General features: G+C 41.4%; 1 protein-coding gene across 4 annotated transcripts in view; it reads left to right on the top strand.

Moving 5' to 3' along the window:
- The first annotated feature begins 2,661 nt into the window (after positions 1–2,661).
- Positions 2,662–21,448, top strand: part of LOC308654584 (HAUS augmin-like complex subunit 3) — a 194,827-nt gene continuing 176,040 nt past the window's right edge. Inside the window, exons 1-4 of one of the 4 annotated variants that reach the window (XM_081304197.1) lie at positions 2,662–7,022; positions 8,196–9,248; positions 10,233–10,672; positions 12,723–12,951. In XM_081304197.1, coding sequence (XP_081160323.1) covers positions 8,340–9,248; positions 10,233–10,672; positions 12,723–12,951 — 1,578 coding nt within the window. In that variant the 5' untranslated portion in view covers positions 2,662–7,022; positions 8,196–8,339. Of the gene's footprint in view, positions 7,023–7,312; positions 9,249–10,232; positions 10,673–12,722; positions 12,952–21,448 lie in introns of those variants that run through there. The other 3 variants (XM_081304196.1, XM_081304198.1, XM_081304195.1) reach the window with 3 other exon arrangements.

Below are 21,448 nucleotides of genomic sequence, written 5' to 3'. Positions count from 1 at the left end.
TACAGGCTCCTGAGGCTTGGACAGAGAAAGTGTAAAGGGCGGGACTGGGTGAGCACCCTGGGCAGGTAGGCGGAGAGGGGCCTTCCCATCCATGGGCGTCAGGAGCCAGGGATGGACTTGTGGTGGCAGGCTGAGCCAGTCCACATCAAGCTGGGCAGTGTCTGCTCTGTCGAGACCTTCCACTGCACACACACACTAGCCCACACGCACACATGCGTGCACTGGAGGAAGACTGACCTTTGGGGGACACCTAGGCAAATGCTGGTCCCTGGCCTGTGCCTGACTTTGTCTCTGTGTGGCCACTGCCAGCTTACCTGTATCAGCCCACCTGTGCCAGCCCAGGTGGCTCTGCCTGCTCTGCACGGGAAGCAGAGCTTCTCCTCGTGCAGGGCTGGGATGAGCTGTGGCGGCAAGCTGAACCAAGTCCTCTGGGCTTTCTCATCTTCCTTTCTTATGAAAAGTCAAACAAAACAAAACCAGCAAGGCCACAGTGTGACAGGAGCTCCCTTCAAGGGGAGCTTAGAAGTTCTGCCCATCGCAGCCTCAGCTGGCAGAGGCTTTCCCCAAATGCAAAACAGAGAAACATTTTTAAAAAGAGAAAAAAAAAAGCTCTAAAAACCCTCACCAAGGGACGTGTGTGCCGCCTCTATTTCCTGTACAAGATTTTTGTATTCTATTTTCCTAGCCATTGTTGCGTCCTTTTATGCTGAGGGGTGGGAGTGACCCAGTGTCTCAGGGACCCATCCTCTGTCACGTTGTCATTGTGTGCCTTGTGTCCCGTCTTGACCTGCCCACCACCAGCAACATGTTCCCTGTGACTCAAAGGATGCCTCAAGCCTGCCAAGCAGGTGCCTCCTTGCCTCCTCCCCATGGACAGCTCCTCCCAGAGGCCAAGGCTTCCTTGGAGTGAAGTGCCTGTGCTGCGTAGGCAGCATGGCCACTTTTCCTCCCCTGCAGGAGGGCTGTGACCAGGCTCCCAGTGTTACCTTCCTGGTTGGCTGGGGCCCACTATGTTATGAATCTGCAACCTGCCTCAACCTGCCTGCTTCTGGGCCTGGGGTGAGGGCTCCAGGTGCCAGGTTGGCAGCTGATGAAGTGTTTGCTCTGGAGGTGGGGGCCTGGCTAGGGGGTTTCTGCTGGATTTCAGTCCTGAAGTCCTTGTCCCCCAGGGGATCACACAGCAATACTTGGGTGGTGGCTGTGGGGCTGGCCTATAGCAGCACCTGCCACCACCTCTGGTGCATTTGTAACCAAGTTTCCAAATCATGAAAGGAAATTCAATTTCTCTTCTATCGTGTCAGTGAACACCCTCAGAGTCCAGGGAAATACCTGTGGCACGGAACCTCCCCTTCAGGGGCTCAGGATGGCGCCAGAGAACAGGCCTGTGGGTGGGGACCCTGGGGAGCAGGGATAGGGGCTGTCCAGATATCTTCCTGGGTGTTCTGACTGTGTCTTCAGCCCACTGGGGCTTCTCCTGTCTGTCAGGCGTATCCACTGAGCTTTCTAGCTCCTCTCCCCTCAGAGCAGAGCAGGAGTCCATGTTTCAGGGCCTGGTTCAGGATCCAGAACTCCAAAGTCTCCTGATGTTCCCTGAATTCTTAAACTATCAACTCTGCTCCATCTCCAAAACCTGGGGTTCTGCTCCCACCTCTGCCTACCAGAATCCAGCCCAGGTGACCAGAGTGGCCCCTTGGCTGGCCTTCTTGGCAGCTCAGCCTGTGCCCAGTCCCATGTGGACTTGGAAGTTGGGCTCATCAGCCACCTAGGGGTGCTCTCCATCTGCTCCTCCCTGCCACCAGCAGGATGTGAGGGGTGGTCCACAAGGGTGGGGGCTGGTGCTAAGAGTTCCATATCCATTCCTCCCTTCCCTGCTCCCTGCCATTTGCCCAGATTGGATGTTACTGGTGGCCACATGGACCATCAGGACCACTGTAGTGTCTGCAGAAGGAAATTGGGACAACAGCCACAGTCCATATCCTCCATCCTCCATCTTTGCCCACCTACACCCACATCCATGTGGGCCTCATGCTCCGTGGCTGAGAGTCTAGAACCTTTGGCTCAAGCTTGGGTCCCCATCTCCCTAGGAGGCATCCCACACATACCATGCCCTTCCGTCCTGCTTCAGGCCTAGCTGGCCTGGGAGGAGAGGCTGTCTCTTCAACTCATCCTGGTGGTGATGTGATGGCAAGGTCTTTGAGCTTGTGTTCCTGGGTGATGGACCATGCACCAAGCTATGACCTGAGGGCTCCACCCTTTGCTCTCCTGTCTGCCCCAACCATCCAGTCTCTCTCTGGGTCAGAGAGACCTGGGACCCACCCACCCCATACTGCCTGCACAGAGGGTCAGTAGCCTTGGCCCCATCCAGGGCACTAGGGCAGGTTCCGTGCCAGAGACTGGGGCCATTTAGGGGGCCTGGTGCTGGTTCAGCTGGAGAGTGAAAGGGGCCCCACCCACCTGTCCTCCAGGTGGGGCTGTGCTGTGTCATTCTGTCATTGTAATATAAATACAGATTTTTATACCTCACCCTCTGGCTTCCAGTTCTTTCCATTGCCCTGCTTTGCTCTCTTCCCCTCAGCCTTCAACTAGGAGGCCTGAGCTTGAGGGCACCTTCGTCATCCAGACCCTTGGGGATCAGCCCTTGCTGTCCTGTCCTTAGCCTCTGCTGTCTGGGAAGCCTGACAGACCCCACTTGCCAGCCACTCTTGGGACCCCACTGTTAGACCTGGAGTTGAATGAAAGGTGGGGTTGACCCCCACCAGCATGTGCTCACCTGTAGGCCAACAGGTGCTTGTGTTGACTTTCAGGCTTTGCCCTAGCCCTGGGACTGGGGCATTGCCAGGGGCCAGGACAGCTCACCCCTTAGGGGTCTCTGTGCCTGCCAGTTGTCTTCTTTGCACAAAAGCTGTGCAGGACTGTGCCTGAGAACCCTACCCTTGTCCTGCCCCCAGTGTCCCCAGAACGACCTAGGCATGTCCTCTGCTGCCTGCTCTCAGGACCTACCATATGGAGGTGGGGTGTGGACAGCTGTCCTCTGGTACTGGTGGTAAGCATGGGGAGCCAGGCTCCTGCTGTGCCTTCGAGGGAGCACCTGTAAGTCTGTGAGACCCTGTGCAGTGGGGAGGACCGGCCACAGTGATCCTGACTGCTTGCTGCCCTACAGGGAGCCTCTGACCTGTTGGAGGGAGCCCCCCTAGGAGACGAGATCCCTGATGCTCTGAAAGCCCAGCTACCCTGAGAGAAGAGTGCACCTGCTCTCCTGCCTTGCAAGGACAGTGGGGGGAAGATGTGCAGCCAGAAGGCCAGACAGGGACCTCCTGAAAGCTTGGGGTCAACACTGAATCTATGGCAGGGCCCACTGGAGATGGGCTAATGAGACCTACTGGCGCATTTTGGGGTGGCCCTGTGAGAGAAGCTGAGAGGTCCTCTGGTGAGTCTGAGTCCTGGCCCCTTCCCCAGCAGGTAGCAGTGAACTCTGGATTCTTGAATCCTCTTGAGCCTCCCTCCAGGGGGCCCCAGAGGCAGTTAGTGGGGGCACTCCTAGAAAAGAAGGGAGTTCCTGCTGGGAACGCAACTGGGGCCTCAAGAACTGGAGGGATTTGGGTGTTGATGTAAATGTAGACATTTGAATTCCAAATATTATTATGTATTAGAATCTTCACTACCAGTTCCTGCTGGGGGTAAAGAGTGCCGGGACTGTGCGAAGCACTCTATATAATAGCACCTGGTGTAGTCATGCTGAGTATATCTCACAGGTGGGAAGCAGAGGCTCAGGGAAAGCACCCCTTCTGCAGTTCAACTAGCCAGAGCATCGAGGCCTGCCCTGCTGCTCCCAGCCCTCCAGATCCCTCCACCACATACATTCATCTCTATATACCTCCTTCATATCGCTTGGATTATACCAGCACCTGCGAGACACCTGCCTGCATCCCCACCCTCTCCTCCTCTCTTCTTAGCTGTTAGAGTGACCCCAAGCTGGCCCTGCAGCTCACCTTCCTACAGTCCTCCTCTGGGATTCCTCCCCTGGGATTGAACCCACACACCTGCTCTGTCCGGTCTTTCACCTTGACCCAGCCCCTTGCCCTGCCCCTTGCCCTACCCCTTGCCCTCTCTGTCTCCATGACAGCTCAGGCCAGGTCTGCTCTGTGGAGTGGCCCCTGAGCCCTCTGTGTCTCTTCCCAACACATTTTTGCTGGGACTGTGGTATATAAATTAGGTGTTGGTCTGATCTGGGCTAATTGCTCCTTCCCCCTTTGCCAGTCCCTTTCGCCAGGCAGCACAGGACACTGGCCTCACAGGGATCTTTCCAGCATGGGAATGGGTTATGTGGCTCACCTGGGGAGCTGCAGTGGCTCTCAGCCCCTTTCCTCACTGCCTTTAGCCCCCTTAGCCTGCCCCAATCTCCTCTGATCCACCAGCCCTCGTGGCCCCACTCCTCCTGGCTCCAAGGCCCCTCCACCAGCCACTGTGGTGGCCTCGTTCCTGGTGGTGCTGACCTGAACGCAGTCCTGAGTTTTCACCTTCATCACATGAATGCCAGCATGATGGAAAACAAACTCATTCTTCCTTCACCCTCCTCCAACCCCCATGGTCTAAACAAGGTCTTCCGCTTTCTTCTTAATAGGAAGAATAAGAAGAAATGTCATATTATGGCAATCTTCCAGACTAAGCTCATAGGCCTCCAGGGGTCTGCCAGCTCCGTCTGCTCTTCCACAATCCCCTGTTGCCTTGTGCCAGTTCGCCCCTCCATCTTTTGCCACTTCTGTTATGCAGAATAAAGCTTTTAACGTTTGTCTGAGAATGTCACTCCCCAGCTTAAAAAATGCTCCTTCTCCATTGCTTGGAGAACAGATTCACACCACCTCTACTGAAAACTATAGCTGAAAACAATGGTGAACACAGCATTATTACTTGCAAAGTTTAAAACAATCCAAAAAACAAAACAAAAAAATTGCCCAAAACCTTAGATGGTTTTTAATATTGATAGGAAAAAAGAATAAGTTTTCACTAGGAAAGAGAAAAGGCAAATAAGCAAAAACACTAGTCCTCACAGCCCTGCATTTAGGTCTGGTTAGTCCATTATATTCTCCTGGGCTTACTCAGGGAAAAATTAATTCCTGGGTCCCCTCTACTTTTGGCACCATTCAAATCCCAACTGATTTTGATTGGAAGAAAGAGAGCTTGCCTTGGAAATATTTGCTTTCTTAAATTTCAAATACAACCCTAGGAAACCTTTCCAGGTCTGTATAGTTAACCCTCTTGTATTTGTTTTTTGTACTCTGAGGGCTGATGCTGTTATAATTTTTACAGTCCCACAAACACCCTTCAAACAAATAACTGTGTCCAGCAACTCAAAATCAGATGGAGAGTTTCTGGATCCAGGAAATCCCGCAGGAGTCACTCAGGGTTTAGGATTGCACCCTCTTGCTCCTGGGAATCAGTAAGCAGCCCCTGTCTTTCTGCATCTTTAGTCTCTTCTGCATTCCTCTTCACATGCTATAAATATCCCCCAAGTTCCTCCCATTTTAAAACAAAACAAAACCAAAACTCCTCCTCTCACCCTTCTTCCCACCCCCTCATCTTTGTCATTTGCTTGTCCCTCCCTCTCCCTCAGTCTTTGCCTCCTCAGCAAAATTTCTTGTCAGTACCGCCTGCATTTCCTCTGGCCAAACCCACTCAACCAGTTCTCTGCTGCACCCACCTCCAGACAGGCGGCAGGGGTCCTGGAACAGCCCCCTGGTTTCCCTGCTCACAGACTGGGCAGCATTCCATGAATTCACCCCCTGTAATGTTTGTTTGTTTTAGATCATTTTTGGCTTTATTAACTTTTAAAAGAGGATTAAAAAGTAAAACAAGTTAAGGATTAACAGCAGATATCTTGACTCGAGTTGGATTCATCTGTCTAGGAACATATATATATTTTTTTAACTCCTTAAAAACATTAAGAAAAATGATCCAGAATGACTTCTACCTAGTCACATTGGACTAGACCATTGTTTAAGAAGCCACCTTAGAATCGTTTGTCGCTGCAATAGTACCGACTATTTTCTAACAACCAAAGCCTACACCTTGCAAATGCAGAAGTTAACTTAGGGAAGAGTTTTGCAAAGTTAACTTTGCAAATGAGTTTTGGTAAAGATGCACAAATCCTGCCCCATACAAATACATTCTGGCCAATACGAATGATAACCCTGGAAGGTCCCGTGTCACTGTAGGGCATCCACCAGATTTACATCAAATTTAGCAAGCAGTTTATTTCAGCATTCTTTCATTGACCGCCTGTGTTTCTGGCATCCGCTTCGGAAAGAGCGTTCTGTCCTCGCTGAGCTCCGTACATCCTTGACACCCAACTCCGTGCTTATGTGGGTTATATTTTGGATGTTCTCATATGGGATTGTGGGGGAAGTCAGCTTTTGATTAGATGTTAGGTGAGGGCTTGGGAGTTTAGTGTTTTTCAAAATCACGTCATCGTAAAGGAGTCTTCAGACAATACTCGCTGGCCCTTCAAACGTGCCAGGCGCGGTTCCGACTGGACCGGGGCCTCGGTCCTCTGGCGAGCCTCATTTCCGGCGTCCTGCCGGATTACGCCGCAGGGGAGCCACAGGCTGAGTCGGCGGGCCCGTCGGGCCCAGTCTTTCTGTTCCCTGGAAGTGACGTGACAGGGTCGGCATTCGGGGTACGGACCGTAGAACCCGTAAAATGGACCTGAGGACGGTTCGCCAGGGGGCGCCGCGGGCGGAGGCTAAGGCGTTAAGGGCCGAGCGGGCCTCCCAACGCGGCCCTGGGGCGGAGCGGGTGGGGGCGGGCCTTCTGCAGCATAGCCAATCATCTTGCCCTACAGGGGCCGCCTGGTCCGGGGCGAGGCTCTCTCGGCTCCGCCCCAAGCCTCGCTGGCTCCTCCCACTATGGCACCACGCTTGCGCAGACTGCTCCGCGCCCTCTTTCCGGCTTCCTCCTCCCGGCGCTCCCGTGAGGCATTGCGAGGCGCGCAGGCCATAGCCTAGTGGGCGCCGGCGGCCGCTGAGGTAAGGCGGGAACGAGGCTTTGGGGCAGTCGCGACCCCGAGACGCGCCTGCGCCCCCTGACCCTTCATTCGCGCGCACGAGTAGCGGTTCCTGGGCCTAGGAGCCGGGCTGGGGCGGCGGGGCGCGGTGAGGGATCTGGGGACGGCGGAGCGTGGTGAGGGACCTGGGGACGGCGGAGCGCCGTGAGGGACCTGGGGACGGACCTGGAACTGACCTGGAGTCAGCGGTGCCGGTGAGGGACTTGGGGACGGTGGGGCGGGGTGAAGGACTTGGGGGGTGACAGGGCTGGGGCGGGATGAGGATTGGGAGGGTGAGGTGTGGCGGAGGGTCCAGGGCGCGCCGGGCGGAGAGGGCGGCTCCTGCGGAGCCAGCCACCTGTGTGCAGTTTGTGGAGCTTCTTTTTAAGGCCCGTTGGGTGATTTTTGTTCATGTGTGTTTTATAACCTACACAAGTGTCATAAATGGATTGCACCAAAAGCCAACAGACAAAAAAGGAACCCCAGAGATTTGGGGAGCAGAGAGTCAAATGTATTCAGACTTCATGGTCATTAATCCGCAGGTCTTGCCACCTTGCTGACATTCCCTTGGCTGAGTCGTGGTGGATCATTCAGCGATGCGTCTGTTGGAAACAACAAATGTCTGAAATGTTCTTACTTGACTGCTGGGTACCTTAGTACTTTTCAAGTTGAGAGGGGTTCTAAAACCTGAAGCCTGGTGTTCTCTGAACTAGGTTGATCAGACCTGGAAATTGATTCTTGCCAGCTTGGTGAATGCTTATTCACTCATTGAGGTAAATAGTTGATTCCTCCCCAGAGATTGCCTTTTTTTTCTTTAAATTTTCTTACATAGAGAGCGCATGGAATAGAGTCTACTTAGCCACATGGTGGCTGGATTTGTTTGTATACACTCATTTTGGATTACAAAATCACTATATAAAACCATTTTATCTTGGGGGAAAAATAGATTTTATTATTAATTAAGTTTTCATTACTGGTTTCGTTTTCTAAGAAATACCCTAAATTGTTTTTGTTTTACTTTATCTTCATCAAACCTTGTAGCTGCTACTACCTTTTGGTTTACTGGCTTCCAGATACCATATCCTGTTTAATCTGTATTTTTTAAAAAAATCATTTGCCTTATTTGGGGTCTAATACTTATTTTCTTCCCCCCTAGGAAGAGTCACAGTAGATTCTAAAAATATTTTCCCCCTTCTCTATGGACTTATGTAAAAATTGGTTTTGTTTCTACTTGGATTTATTTTTTATAAATAGAGCACCATAAAGCCATATCAAATACATAAAACTAGGGTAGTAAACCATGAGTTCTGGGAATGAGTTTGTGGAGACATTAAAAAAAATTGGTTATCCCAAAGCTGATATTCTTAATGGAGAAGATTTTGACTGGCTATTTGAAAATGCTGAAGATGAATCATTTTTGAAATGGTTTTGTGGGAATGTGAATGAACATAATGTATTGTCTGAAAAAGAATTGGAAGCTTTTAGCATTCTTCAAAAATCAGGCAAACCCATCCTAGAAGGGTCAGCATTGGATGAAGTTCTTAAAACCTGCAAAACTTCTGATTTGAAGACACCTAAACTGGATGACAAAGAGCTACAGAAATTAGAGGATGAGGTTCAAACTCTTCAGAGATTAAAAAACTTAAAAATGCAGCGACGTAATAAGTACCAGTTGATGGCTTCAGTAAGTAGCCACAAATCTCTGAGATTGAATGCTAAAAAAGAAGAATCCACTAAAAAGCTGAAGCAAAGTCAAGGAATTCTAAGTTCTGTGAATACTAAGCTCAGTAATGAACTTCAGGCTCTTACTGATGGAATTACTAAATTGATGATGTTCTTTAGACATTCTAATTTAGGTCAAGGAACAAATCCAATGGTGTTTTTATCTCAGTTTTCCTTGGAAAAATATCTTAGCCAAGAAGAGCAAAGCACAGCAGCATTAACCTTGTATACCAAAAAGCAGTTCTTTCAGGGTATACATGAAGTAGTTGAAAGTTCAAATGAAGAAAATTTTCAACTATTAGATATACACACTCCATCTATTTGTGATAATCAAGAAATCCTTGAGGAGAGACGACTAGAGATGGCCAGGCTGCAGCTAGCATATATCTGTGCTCAACATCAGTTGATTAACTTGAAAGCAAATAATTCGAGCATGAAGTCGAGCATAAAATGGACAGAGGAGAATCTTCATAACCTAACCAGCAAGGTAAACTAACTGGATTCATATCATAATTGTTAGGAATACAGGATTTAATATTATTATTAAAATACTTCAGAAAGGGCATATAAAGAAATTATAATCTTTAATTTTCTCTGTTTAATGCTTATTTGTGATATGTGTCAGTGTTTTGCACAATTAGAGCTCATATTAAAGGAGGGAAGAAATAATCATTATAATCCCAACCACATTACCTAGTTTAAAAAAAATGTTTTGCATTGTGAATCTGAAATTTGTTTAATTCAGATGTAGGCTGAACTCAAATTCCCTTTTTATGATGGGAAATTAATATCTTAATTAATGTCTTAATTCTGGATATTCTCCTGTTTGTTCTGACCAGAGCATGATGGTAAGGAAATCAGAGCTCCAGGTTCTATGGACTGAATTCCTGCTTCCTTGTTGAGAATGTATACATATATTGTAGCTTTCTATATGTAGTTTTGAGAAGCTTGTTTAGTAATGTAACCACTAGATTGTTGGGTAAAAATGTAACTTTTTTGAATCTGAATACTAACACGGTGAGTTACTATAACTGACAAACTTTGGCATAATAAAGAAATTATTGAGTTCTGTGCTAAAATTAGCTGAGGATACCTACTTGCATTCAGTGAGTAGTGTGGTAATTATGGTTTTGATTAAGTAAAACAAGCATGATGAGATCTTATTTTATTTTGGTAGTCATGAGTGAGTGTGTGTGTGTGTGTGTGTGTACACACGCGCCCATGTGTATGTGTATATATAATAGCATTAAAGTTTAGTAATTCATGTTGGCCTTACTCAGTCCATATTTTTCCTTTTTAAGCTGTAATTTTGTCTTATACTAAGAGGAAATTAGTTTCTATTCATTGAGCTTATTATCACCTCAAATAGAAAGTGAAAATAATCTTTAAAAACTATTTTGTTTAAACCTACAGTTTTAAATGTAATTGCTTTTTTTTTTTTTTTTTTTTTTGTGTGTGTGTGTGTGTGTAGGCTGTTGGCAAAGAAAATTTGGATGCTAAAATTTCTAGCTTGAACAGTGAGATTCTGAAACTTGAAGAACAAATCACTCATATAAAAGATAAAACTTTGCCTGCTGTGGTAAAAGAGAATGCCCAGTTATTGAATATGCCAGTTGTAAAGGGAGATTTTGATCTGCAGATTGCTAAACAAGATTATTACACAGCAAGACAAGAGTTAGTTTTAAACCAGTTGATAAAACAAAAGGCATCATTTGAACTTGTACAGTTATCATATGAACTTGAATTAAGGAAACATTGGGACACGTATCGTCAACTTGAAAACCTGGTTCAAGAACTTAGTCAAAGTAACATGATGCTCTACCAGCGATTAGAAATGTTAACAGATCCATCAGTCTTTCAGCAGATAAATCCAAGGAATACCATTGATACCAAGGATTATTCTACTCATAGGTATGTGCATTTGGTTTCTTCCTAAGTAATTTTTTTGTTGTTTTTGGGAAATTCTTGAGAGAGTTTGAAATAAAGTTATAGAAGTTTAAAAAATTGTTTATACTTTATTTTTGACCTTTATTCTCTTATTTTTTTTTTTTTTTTACAGGCTTCTTTTCCCTGTTTTATTTATTTTTTTCTTCCTTTCCATTCATGTTAGATCTGAATGAAACTAAAAAGTTGAATTGGATGAATTGGAGGAATGAATAAGATACAAGTTTTGACTCCTGTTTAGGCACCATTATAGATACCTCATTTTGGATTTGGGGCAGGAAGTTCAAATATAGCTTGGAATCATAGGTATTGCTAGTCAGGGGACTGATTGCATTTGGAAAAGGTGGCAGTAGAGTTGGGGAAAAGATTTTATTTCTGTGTCTGGTCAGGTGGATCATTGAGAATTTTCTGTATATTTAAGCAGTTGATAGTACTGGGATACTGAAATTGGAGGATTCAGTAGTATTTCAAAACTCTGGATGATTCTACTCTTGAATTTTTTCCAGGACTAAAGTAAAATCATCTAATCTTTTTTTTCTCTTTTAATGCAAGGCCCTGGATTGAACCTAGGGCCTTGCTCATGCTAGGTCAAGTGCTCTGCCACTGAGCTATATCCCTAGCTGTTTTCTTGTTAATAAAATTAAGGGACATGAGGGCTGGATTGTGGCTCAGTGGTAGAGAGCTTTCCTAGCATGTGTGGGGCACTGGATTCGATTCTCAGCACCACATATAAATAAATAAAATAAAGGTCCATTGACAACAACAACCAAAAAAAGAACATGAATAGAACTTAGCACTACTTTATTGTACAATTTTGGGGAGTCATCGATGTCATGATGTATGTGAATGATGCCTCCTAAAATTGTTATATCCCACAGGATCATAATTGGCAGCCTTGGACTTTAGCCAGTTTTAAAAAGTCCAATACAACTTAAAAACACACACAATTTATTTATTTATTTTTAAAAATGAAACTGGACCCTAACATCAAATTTATTTATTTATTTATTTTGGTGGTGCTGAGGATTGTTTTTTTTTTTTTTTTTTTTTTTTTTAAGAGAGAGTGAGAGAGGAGAGAGAGTGAGAGAGAGAATTTTTAATATTTATTTTTTAGTTCTCGGCGGACACAACATCTTTGTTGGTATGTGGTGCTGAGGATCGAACCTGGGCCGCACGCATGCCAGGCGAGCGCGCTACCGCTTGAGCCACATCCCCAGCCCCTGGTGCTGAGGATTGAACCCAGGGCCTTCTGCATGCAAGGCAAGCACTCTACCAACTGAGCTATATCCTCAGCCCCGACATGCATTTATTTTTAAGAGAAAGAGCAGATCCTTTTTGTCAGATATGTGTGGAAGGTATTGCCTCAGATTTTTTTATTTGCCCTATAGAATGATGGATTTTTCTGCTATCAATGTTGTAAGTGTTAAAGTGGTCTCAGTGCTCATCAGATTTTAATTTATCAACCAAATACAAATTGAAGTAGTAAGCTTGTTGTTTGTAGTCCTTTATTTTTTGCATTTTAACATTATTTACATTTTTAGTTTTTTTCTCTTAATCCCATTGCAATCCTGTAAAATAGGTATTGAGATACAGAAGTTAAATCTCAGAGATTGATTTGCCCTGAGTCTCATATAATAAAAAACTCAGACCTAGGTCTTCTGTTTCAAAATTCACTGCTGATGCTACTGCATCATAGATGTTTTCTGTGAAAGAAATGTATCACTAAAGCATAGTTTGTTTGAAGTGGGTTAATAGTATTTAAAGTTCAGACAAATTTTATCTTTAAAACTTGGAAGATGGAAAAACAGACTTCAGATGCAATAGTTAGAATATAAGCTTCTGTACTGGAATGGTATAAGAGTTGAATGATTTTAGTTGCTTGATTTTTAGCTCACAAGTTAATATTATTTAGGTTTTACTCGGCTATTCTGCAAATGTCGTAATGTAATGAATTATAATTTTGAGAACTATGCTAATTTAAGAATCTTCTCCTGTAATTTTCATTTTTACATTTTAGGCTTTATCAACTTTTAGAGGGAGAAAATAAAAAAAGAGAATTGTTTGTAACCCATGGAAACCTGGAAGAAGCAGCTGAGAAATTGAAACAGGATGTTTCTCTAGTACAAGATCAGTTGGCAATAACTGCTCAAGAACATTTTTTATTTCTGTCCAAATTGAATAATAATGTTGACATGCTTTGTGATGTTTTGTATCAAGGAGGAAATCAGCTTTTACTTAGTGATCAGGTGGGTATTTGCCTTAATGTGTTGGTGAAACTCACCTGTAAACCCAGATACTTGGGAGGCTGAGGCAGGAGGATGGCCAATTCAGGGGCATCCTAGGTATCTTAGTAAGATGCTGTCTCAGTAAAAATATAAGGCTGGAAATGAAGCTCAGTGGTAGAGCACCCCAGGGGGAAAGCATTATAAGAGATAGTAAATAAAATATTATAAGGATATATCACCCCTATCCCATTGCCCTAATATAAAATTCATTTTTTATATCTCTGGATTTTTATTCATGTAGCTTTTTTGTATGTGTGTGGGTTGGGGGCGGGTAACTGGGAATTGAAGCCAGGGGCATTTTACCACTGATCTCCAGTCCTGTTTTTATTCATTGAGTTTTTATTCACTGAGTTGCTGAAGCTGGCCTCAAACTTGTGATCTTCTTGCCTCAGCCTCCTGTGCCACTGGGATTACAGGCATGTACCACCACACCTGGCTCAAATAGTTTTAATTACTATGCACAGAATATAAAAATTTATAGATTTTTTTTCAGACACTACAAATGTTAAATGTTAGAAAAAAATTAAAATCAAGATCTATATTTTTAAATTTACATTAGCAAATCGAGGATTGCCCACTATCTTTTAAGTCTTCTGTGTACACTTACAGATATATGTTCTTCTGATTGAATTGCCCTCTCTTTTTTGAGGAGTAACTACTGTACTTAATATTTTTTTTTATGATTCCCATGCTTCTGTTTATAGTTTTATTACATGTATATTTTCCGAGACTGTATATTCAGATTTATATGTTTTGGGACTTTATATGCCTGGTACATATGTATATAACAACTTGGCATGTTTCTTTTTTTTTTTTTTAGAGAGAGAGAGAGAGAATTTTAATATTTATTTTTTAGTTTTCGGCAGACACAACGTCTTTGTTTGTATGTGGTGCTGAGGATCGAACCCGGGCCGCACACATGCCAGGCGAGCACACTACTGCTTGAGCCACATCCCCAGCCCCTTAGTGTGTTTCTTAACATTGTTTTTGAGATTCATCTATATAAATATATATAAAGCTATTTTCCTTTTTGTCTAATTAATATTCTTTTATATGAAATTCCACAGTTAACTGTTATGTTGATATTTAGCTTATTTCCAGTTTCTGCTACTTTAAATTACACTGCTGTGAATAGTCCTAAACTGCATGTTTCATTGTTGCATTTTTAAAAGAGCCTCTGGCATACACATGCATACACACTAATATAAGTGGAATTACTGGATTACAGGATATGCACATGTTCAGTTTAATAAGTACAAGTTGAGTGTTCCTTATCTGAAATTCTTGAGTCCAGACATATTTCAGATTTCAGGGTTTGTTTTTTTTTTAACTCATTTTTATTTTTTTTTTAAATATTTATTTTTTAGTTGTAGTTGGACACAATACCCTTATTTCACTTATTTATTTTTATGTGGTGCTGAGGATTGAACCCCAGGGTCCTGCGTGTGCAAGGTGAGCACTCTACCGCTGAGCTACAACCCCAGCCCGATTTCAGAGTTTTTTGGATGTTGGAATATTTACATATAATTTACTAGTTGAGCATCTCTATTCTGAAAATCTAATCAAAAACTTTTTGAGCCCTGACATGGCACTTAGAATGTTTCACTTTTGGGATTTTAGATTAGGAGTGTTTATCCTGTAAATCAAATTGTTTTCTAAAGTGGTTGTAACATATCGCACCAGCAGTATCTCAAGAGGTACTATTTACTTGTATCCTTTTCATCACATAGTGTTGACTTAAAAATTTCTGCCAGTCCCATGGGGGAAAACAATGTTCATTTTGGGTTGTAATTTGTATTTCTCCAATTATTAGCCTCCCTTCACTTCTTTATTGATCATTCACCTTTTTTGAGAATTGCTTATTCATGTCTTTTGCCCATTTTTTATGTCCTTAAATCATTTGTAGGAGTTCTTTATATGTTTCAGTGTCTTTGTTAATCATGTGTGAAATATATTTGTGACTTGTCTTTTTCACTCTTCTTCTGTTTTTTCCTCTTTGAGGCTTTTTTTTCTTTTTTGTACTGGGGATTGAACCCAGGGATGCCACAGAGCTACATCCCCAGACCCTTTTATTTATTTATTTATTTTGAGACAAGGTTTTGCTAAGTTGTTGAGGCTGGTCTCAAACTTGTGATTCTCCTGCCTTAGCCTCCTGAGTTGCTGGGATTAAGAATTTTAATTTTTATCTCATTATTCTTTTTGGTGTGCCTTTTCTAATATCTTTGTTCTCTCTCTCTCTCTCTCTCTCTCTCTCTCTCTCTCTCTCTCTTTTTTGGTCAAAGAACCTTTATTTTATTTATTTATATGTGATGCTGAGAATTGAACCCAGTGCCTCACACATGCTAATAAGCAAGTGCTCTACCGCTGAGCCACAACCCCAGCCCTGTTCTGTATGTTTTGTTAAAGTTTGTTCTTAATATTATAATTGTAGTCCCTTTAAGTTTGTTTTTATACACCAATGAGGTAGAATTCTCATTTTGTTTCTATTTACTTTTTTCTCCTATGAATAACCAGATTGTTCCATCATCGTACATTAAGATATTTTATTTATTTGTATGTGGTGCCGAGAATCGAACCCAGTGCCTCATACATTCCAGGCAAGTGCGCTCCACTGAGCCATAGCCCCAGCCTGAAATTTTTATTATTAATGAAACTGAATATTTTTATTATCTCCCAGTGAATAGAGACTTTTATTATGGAATACTCCTTAAATGCTTTTGCCTTCATGTCTATTTTGTTTGATACTATATGTACTAACAGTTCTGAACTGAAAATTTATAGCAAACCTAGAGTCATTGGAGGAGCTAGGTGATTCCTGTTGGACTATAATTCTAAGCAAGAGTTTTACTTCTGGGCCAATCTAATCTTAAGGTTGTCCTTTGGGTCCTCAGCTTATTATAGAGACTCTTCTGTTTGACTCTGTACTGCCGCAGTCTTGGCTGGGCACAGAATCAGGAGCCACTCAAGCAGGAACAAAACTTTATTTTGAAAAAGCCGCCAATACTCTGTAGGCGCTGGCAAGCCAAACCCGGTCCTCCCACGCGGGCCTCCACCGGAACCGCGCGCTCCCCCGGGGGTCCCCCGGACCTCCCCCGGAATTCCCTCCTACTATCCTTCCCCAACCAATGGGAACTCTCCATGAGTCCCGGTAGCAGGCCAAGGTGAACAGCGGGAGTCCAATTTCCATATGAATGTAAATCTTAACATAATCATCTCAGTGGCTAGCTGGGGTCACTTTACAACCAAAGGTGCCATACATCGTATATTTGCTTGTGGCTCCTAGCACTATACCTTCTGGGGACCGTGGACTTTTTATTGCTTTTAGGAAGCTTTTGTTTAGTTTGATTTAAAAAAAAAATTCATTCATTTTTTAAAATATTTATTCTTAAGCTTTAGGTGGACACAATATCTTTATTTTACATTTATATGGAGGTGAGGATTGAACCCGGTGCCTTGTGCATGCTAGGTGAGCACTCTACCACTGAGCCACAACCCCAGCCCCTCATTCATCTTTTTTTAAAAATATTTTTTTAGTTCTAGTTGGACACAATACCTTTATGTTATTTATTTATTTTTATGTGATGCTGAGGATTGAACCCAGCACCTTGTACATGCTAGACAAGCGCTCTACTACTGAGTCACAACCCCAGCCCCTCATTGATCTTTTTATTTTATTTTTTTGGCTATTCTGGGGATCAAACACAGGACCTTGTTAATGCTAGGTAAGCTCTCTGCCACCAAGGAATCCCCACAGCCATGAGCTTTTTATATTGTTTCCTGTGAAAGGATTGATCTGAAAAGCTAGCCTACCTTTCCTTTGAAACAGAAAGGCCTATGATTAGGGTTTTTGAGGTTTTTTGTTGTTATTTATTTATTTATTTTTAAAAATTAATTAATTAATTAATTTTTTACATTTGAATCAGATGGGATACAATTTCTCATTTTTCTTAGGGTACAGGTTGAAGAATTACATTGGTCATGCAGTCACATTATACCCACAGCAATAATAATTTTTTTTAATTGTGATAAAACATATAAAACAAAAAATTTGCAGTTTTTAAAAAATATTTTTAGTTGTAGATAAACAGAATACCTTTATTTTATTTACTTATTTTTATGTGGTGCTAAGGATCGAACCCAGGGCCTCACACATGCTAGTCAAGTGCTCTACTGCTGAGCTACAACCTCAGCCCAAATTTGCAGTTTTAACCATGTTTAAGTGAACAGTTCAGTGGCATTAAGTACATTCACATGGTTATGCAGTTATGAGTACTGTATATTTCTAGAAATTTTTCATCATCCCTCTCAGAGACTACAAATTGGTCAGTAGCTCCCCATTTCTTCTCTGCTCAACTCCTAACAATCACTATTCTACTTTTTGTCTCCAGCAGTTTGCCTATTCTAGATTCCCCATATAAGTGAAATCATATATTTATATTTTTGTGATTGGCTTATTTCATTAACATAATGTTTTCAAGGTTCATCCATGTTGTAGCATGTGTTAGAATTTCCTTTTTAAGACTGAATAATTCATTGTGTGTGTGTGTGTGCACATACACTGCTTTGTTTATTCATCTGTTCATGGCATTTGTGTTACCACCTTTTTCAATGTTGTGAAAAATGTGGCCTTACATGTTGGTGTACTGGTAACTTCCTGTTTTCATTTTTTTGGGATATATACCTAGGAGTATATACTGCTGGATTATGGTAATTCTAATATTTAACTTTTTGAGGAATTGCCTGCTTGCCACAGCAAGTGTACTATTGTACATGTCCATGTACATGTAATGCATAAAGTTTCTTAATTTCTCCATATTCTTGCCAATACTTATTTTCTGCCTTCATGTCTGTTTTGTTTGATACTATATGTACTAACAGTTCTGAACCGTTTTTTGTTTTTTTTTAATAGCAGCTACTGTAATGGGTGTGAAATGGTGTCTGATTGGTTTTTTAAGACTATTTCCCGTTACTGATTTTGTCTTGTTGCTCTGTTAGAGAAATGTGTAAAAATTGCCATTATTATGATAGATTTGACATTTTCCCTTTGTAGTTAATCAATTTTTATTTATTTTGAGTCAATTTTTATAAGTTATGTCCAAGGTTTTAAATTTTGGTGAATAATTACCCTAGTGGATTTAAGTTTTGGTAAATCAGCATTACATAATAACATTCTGTTCTAGTTCTTTTTTTCTGGTACTAATATTCTGTGCCATCCTTCTTTGTTTATGGTTCTCTTTTATAGATTTTATTATTCTCTTTTTCTTAGCATTTTGAAATAAACATTTTCACTTTCTAAATATCAATTTCTAATATTACAGTAAGTAATTACTGTGCCACAATTTCAGAAACCATTCCCCATTTTGGATATTTTTGGATATTTTGATAGTTGTTTTTTTTTTTGTTTTTTTTTTTGTTTTAGGTTTGTTCTTCATCAGCATCATCTACATATCTACATCCTTTGTGTATTTAGCTTTTTGTTGTTGGATATTTTTCACTTGGGTTAATTCTTGGAAGTAGGGTCATTGGAGTTTTTGAGATATACACATTTTTCTTTTTTTTTTTTTTTTCTTTGATGATGCTACCATATTTCTTTTCTTGGGGAATAGCACTTATTTCTAATATCAGCAGTATCCCTATTTAGTATCCCTAGGCACCATTGCCCAATGGTATACTATCATTTTATGAATTGCTAAGAAAAAAACTTCCAGTTAAACTGACATGATGCTTTGTTTTTGAAAATTTTCATTTTTTCATATTAACTAGCATCTTTTAGGTGTTGTGGACATAGCTTTACTTATTTTTGTATTATTTCACTGTTAAATATGCATTAAAAGGAAAAAATAAGCCAATTAAAATGATTAGAGTACTTCTAAAACTTCACATTCAACTTCTTCTAAATTGTTTTTAATTCAAAGTGGCATGTATTTTTTCACACTATATATCAAGAATGTTGGTGTGAAAGCATTCTTGAAAGGATTTGTCCAGAAACAATCATATGATGTTCTTGATTATAAGAAGTATCTTGACTTTAGATGTGTTAAGATACAAAGAAATGCATCCTAGAATCCCTAAAATTGGATAGTTTTATTATAATTTATCATGATGTATTATTAATGTTTTTCCCTAGCTCAATATGATATAAAATGTCATATAACAATTTTTTCAGTTAGAGTTTTATTGTTAAAATGAAGCTGAACATTTTTTCATATCTGTAGGAGTATTTTATCAACTGTAAGATCTTTAGTATTTAATTAAAGGTGAGATTGTTTCTCAGTATACTACATTAATCACATTTTTCCTCAGAGGAGACTACTAGATGTAGAACAAACATGGCAAAATTACTTCATTTTTAGGAAATGTAGTACTGCTGTGGGCTGGGGCTGGGGCTTGGGCTCAGTGGTAGCACACTTGCCTGGCATTTGTGAGGCATTGGGTTTGATTCTCAGCACCACATATAAATAAAGAAAATAAAGGTCTATCAACAACTGAAAAAAAAAAAAAAAAAAAAACAGAAGTAGTACTGCTCTGTAAAACTTGTACTTTGGAATCACCATGGAACCTAACAAAATGTGTACTCCTGGCCCTATTGCAGAGATCGAGTAATATTCTGAAGTGAGGTATAGGAATTCATATATTCATAATAAGCACCCTGGTGATTTTGATGCTTGTGGACCATGCTGAGAAACTGTGGAATGTTGAGGTAGTTGGAAAACCTCTGGTGATACTGGCTAAAATTTATAAGAATAGAATGTGTGGTTAGAAAGCTATGAAAATTTGTTAGTAGAATGTTTGAAGTGCTAAGACATGAAAAAATTGAATTTATTAAGTGAGAAGAGTCCATATTAATCTTCTTGAGCAGGAAAAATAAGTCAGGATGGTTTTTGTTGAATGTTGTATGCAATTTTGTCCTGTAAGACAATGAAAGAAAAATGGAGATGTTTATTGAGTTAATTCTTTTTTATTGGTCTTCATTTCAAGTCTTTCTCTGTACCTGTGTGTAGAGTAACCAGAGATTAGAATAAAATAGAGTTTGATTGATTAAGCAGAATTTAAACTCCGTGAGAAAGATTTTGTTTATTCTTGTATCCATAGTCTCTGAAAGAGTGCTTTTCACATGGCAGGTATTCATTAATATCTTTGAATATAGGAATACACAGAACAGTTTATATATCAAGTTTACATATAAAAGAGTTTGCTTTGAATCACTTAAAATTATCAGTAATTGCAGTTAATTTTATGTGGAATCCATAAACCTAGTATAGATTTTTAATCATGGCTTATATTGCTGAAATTATGGGAAGTTATTTTTATTTTTTTTCCTTTTTTGCCAAACTGTGTCTTCTTTTTTTATTATTATTAGTTGTTCAAAACATTACAAAGCTCTTGACAACATGTCATATTTCATACATTTGATTCAAGCAGATTATGAACTCCCATTTTTACCCCTTATACATATTGCAGATTCACATCAGTTCCACATCCACTTTTTTACATACTGCCATTTAGTGTCTGTTGTATTCTGCTGCCCTTCCTATCCTCTACTATCCCCCCTCCCCTCCCCTCCCCTCCCCTCCCCTCTCCTCCCATCTTCTCTCTCTACCCCATCTACTGTAATTCATTTCTCTTGTTTTTTTTCCCCTTTCCCCTCACTTCCTCTTATATGTAATTTTGTATAACAATGAGGGTCTCCTTCCTTTTCCCATGCAATTTCCCTTCTCTCTTTCCCTCCCCTCTCTCGACCCTATTTAATGGTGATCTTCTTCTCATGCTCTTATTATTAAATAATAAGATAACAAATAACCCAATCAACAAATGGGCCAAGGACCTGAACAGACACTTCTGAGAGGAGGACATACAATCAATCAACAAGTACATGAAAAAATGCTCACCATCTCTAGCAGTCAGAGAAATGCGAATCAAAACCATCCTAAGATACCATTTCACTCCAGTAAGATTGGCAGCCATTATGAAGTCAAACAACAACAAGTGCTGGCGAGGCTGTGGGGAAAAGGGTACACTTGTACATTGCTGGTGGGACTGCAAATTGGTGTGGCCAATTTGGAAAGCAGTATGGAGATTCCTGGGAAAGCTGGGAGTGGAACCACCATTTGACTCAGCTATTGCCCTTCTCGGACTATTCCCTGAAGACCTTAAAAGAACGTACTATATGGATACTGCTACATCGATGTTCATAGCAGCACAATTCACAATAGCTAGACTGTGGAACCAACCTACATGCCCTTCAATAGATGAATGGATAAAAAAAATGTGGCATTTATACACAATGGAGTATTACTCTGCACTAAAAAATGACAAAATCATGGAATTTGCAGGGAAATGGATGGCCCTAGAGCAGATTATGCTAAGTGAAGCTAGCCAGTCCCTAAAAAACAAATGCCAAATGTCATCTTTGATATAAGGAGAGCAACTAAGGTCAGAATAGGGGGAAGTTATTTTT

The sequence above is a fragment of the Spermophilus citellus genome, assembly GCF_964194105.1.
Source record: "Spermophilus citellus genome assembly, chromosome: 8".
NCBI lineage: Eukaryota > Metazoa > Chordata > Mammalia > Rodentia > Sciuridae > Spermophilus > Spermophilus citellus.
Note: the sequence above shows the minus strand (reverse complement) of the source record. Positions and strands in the feature narration are given on the sequence as shown.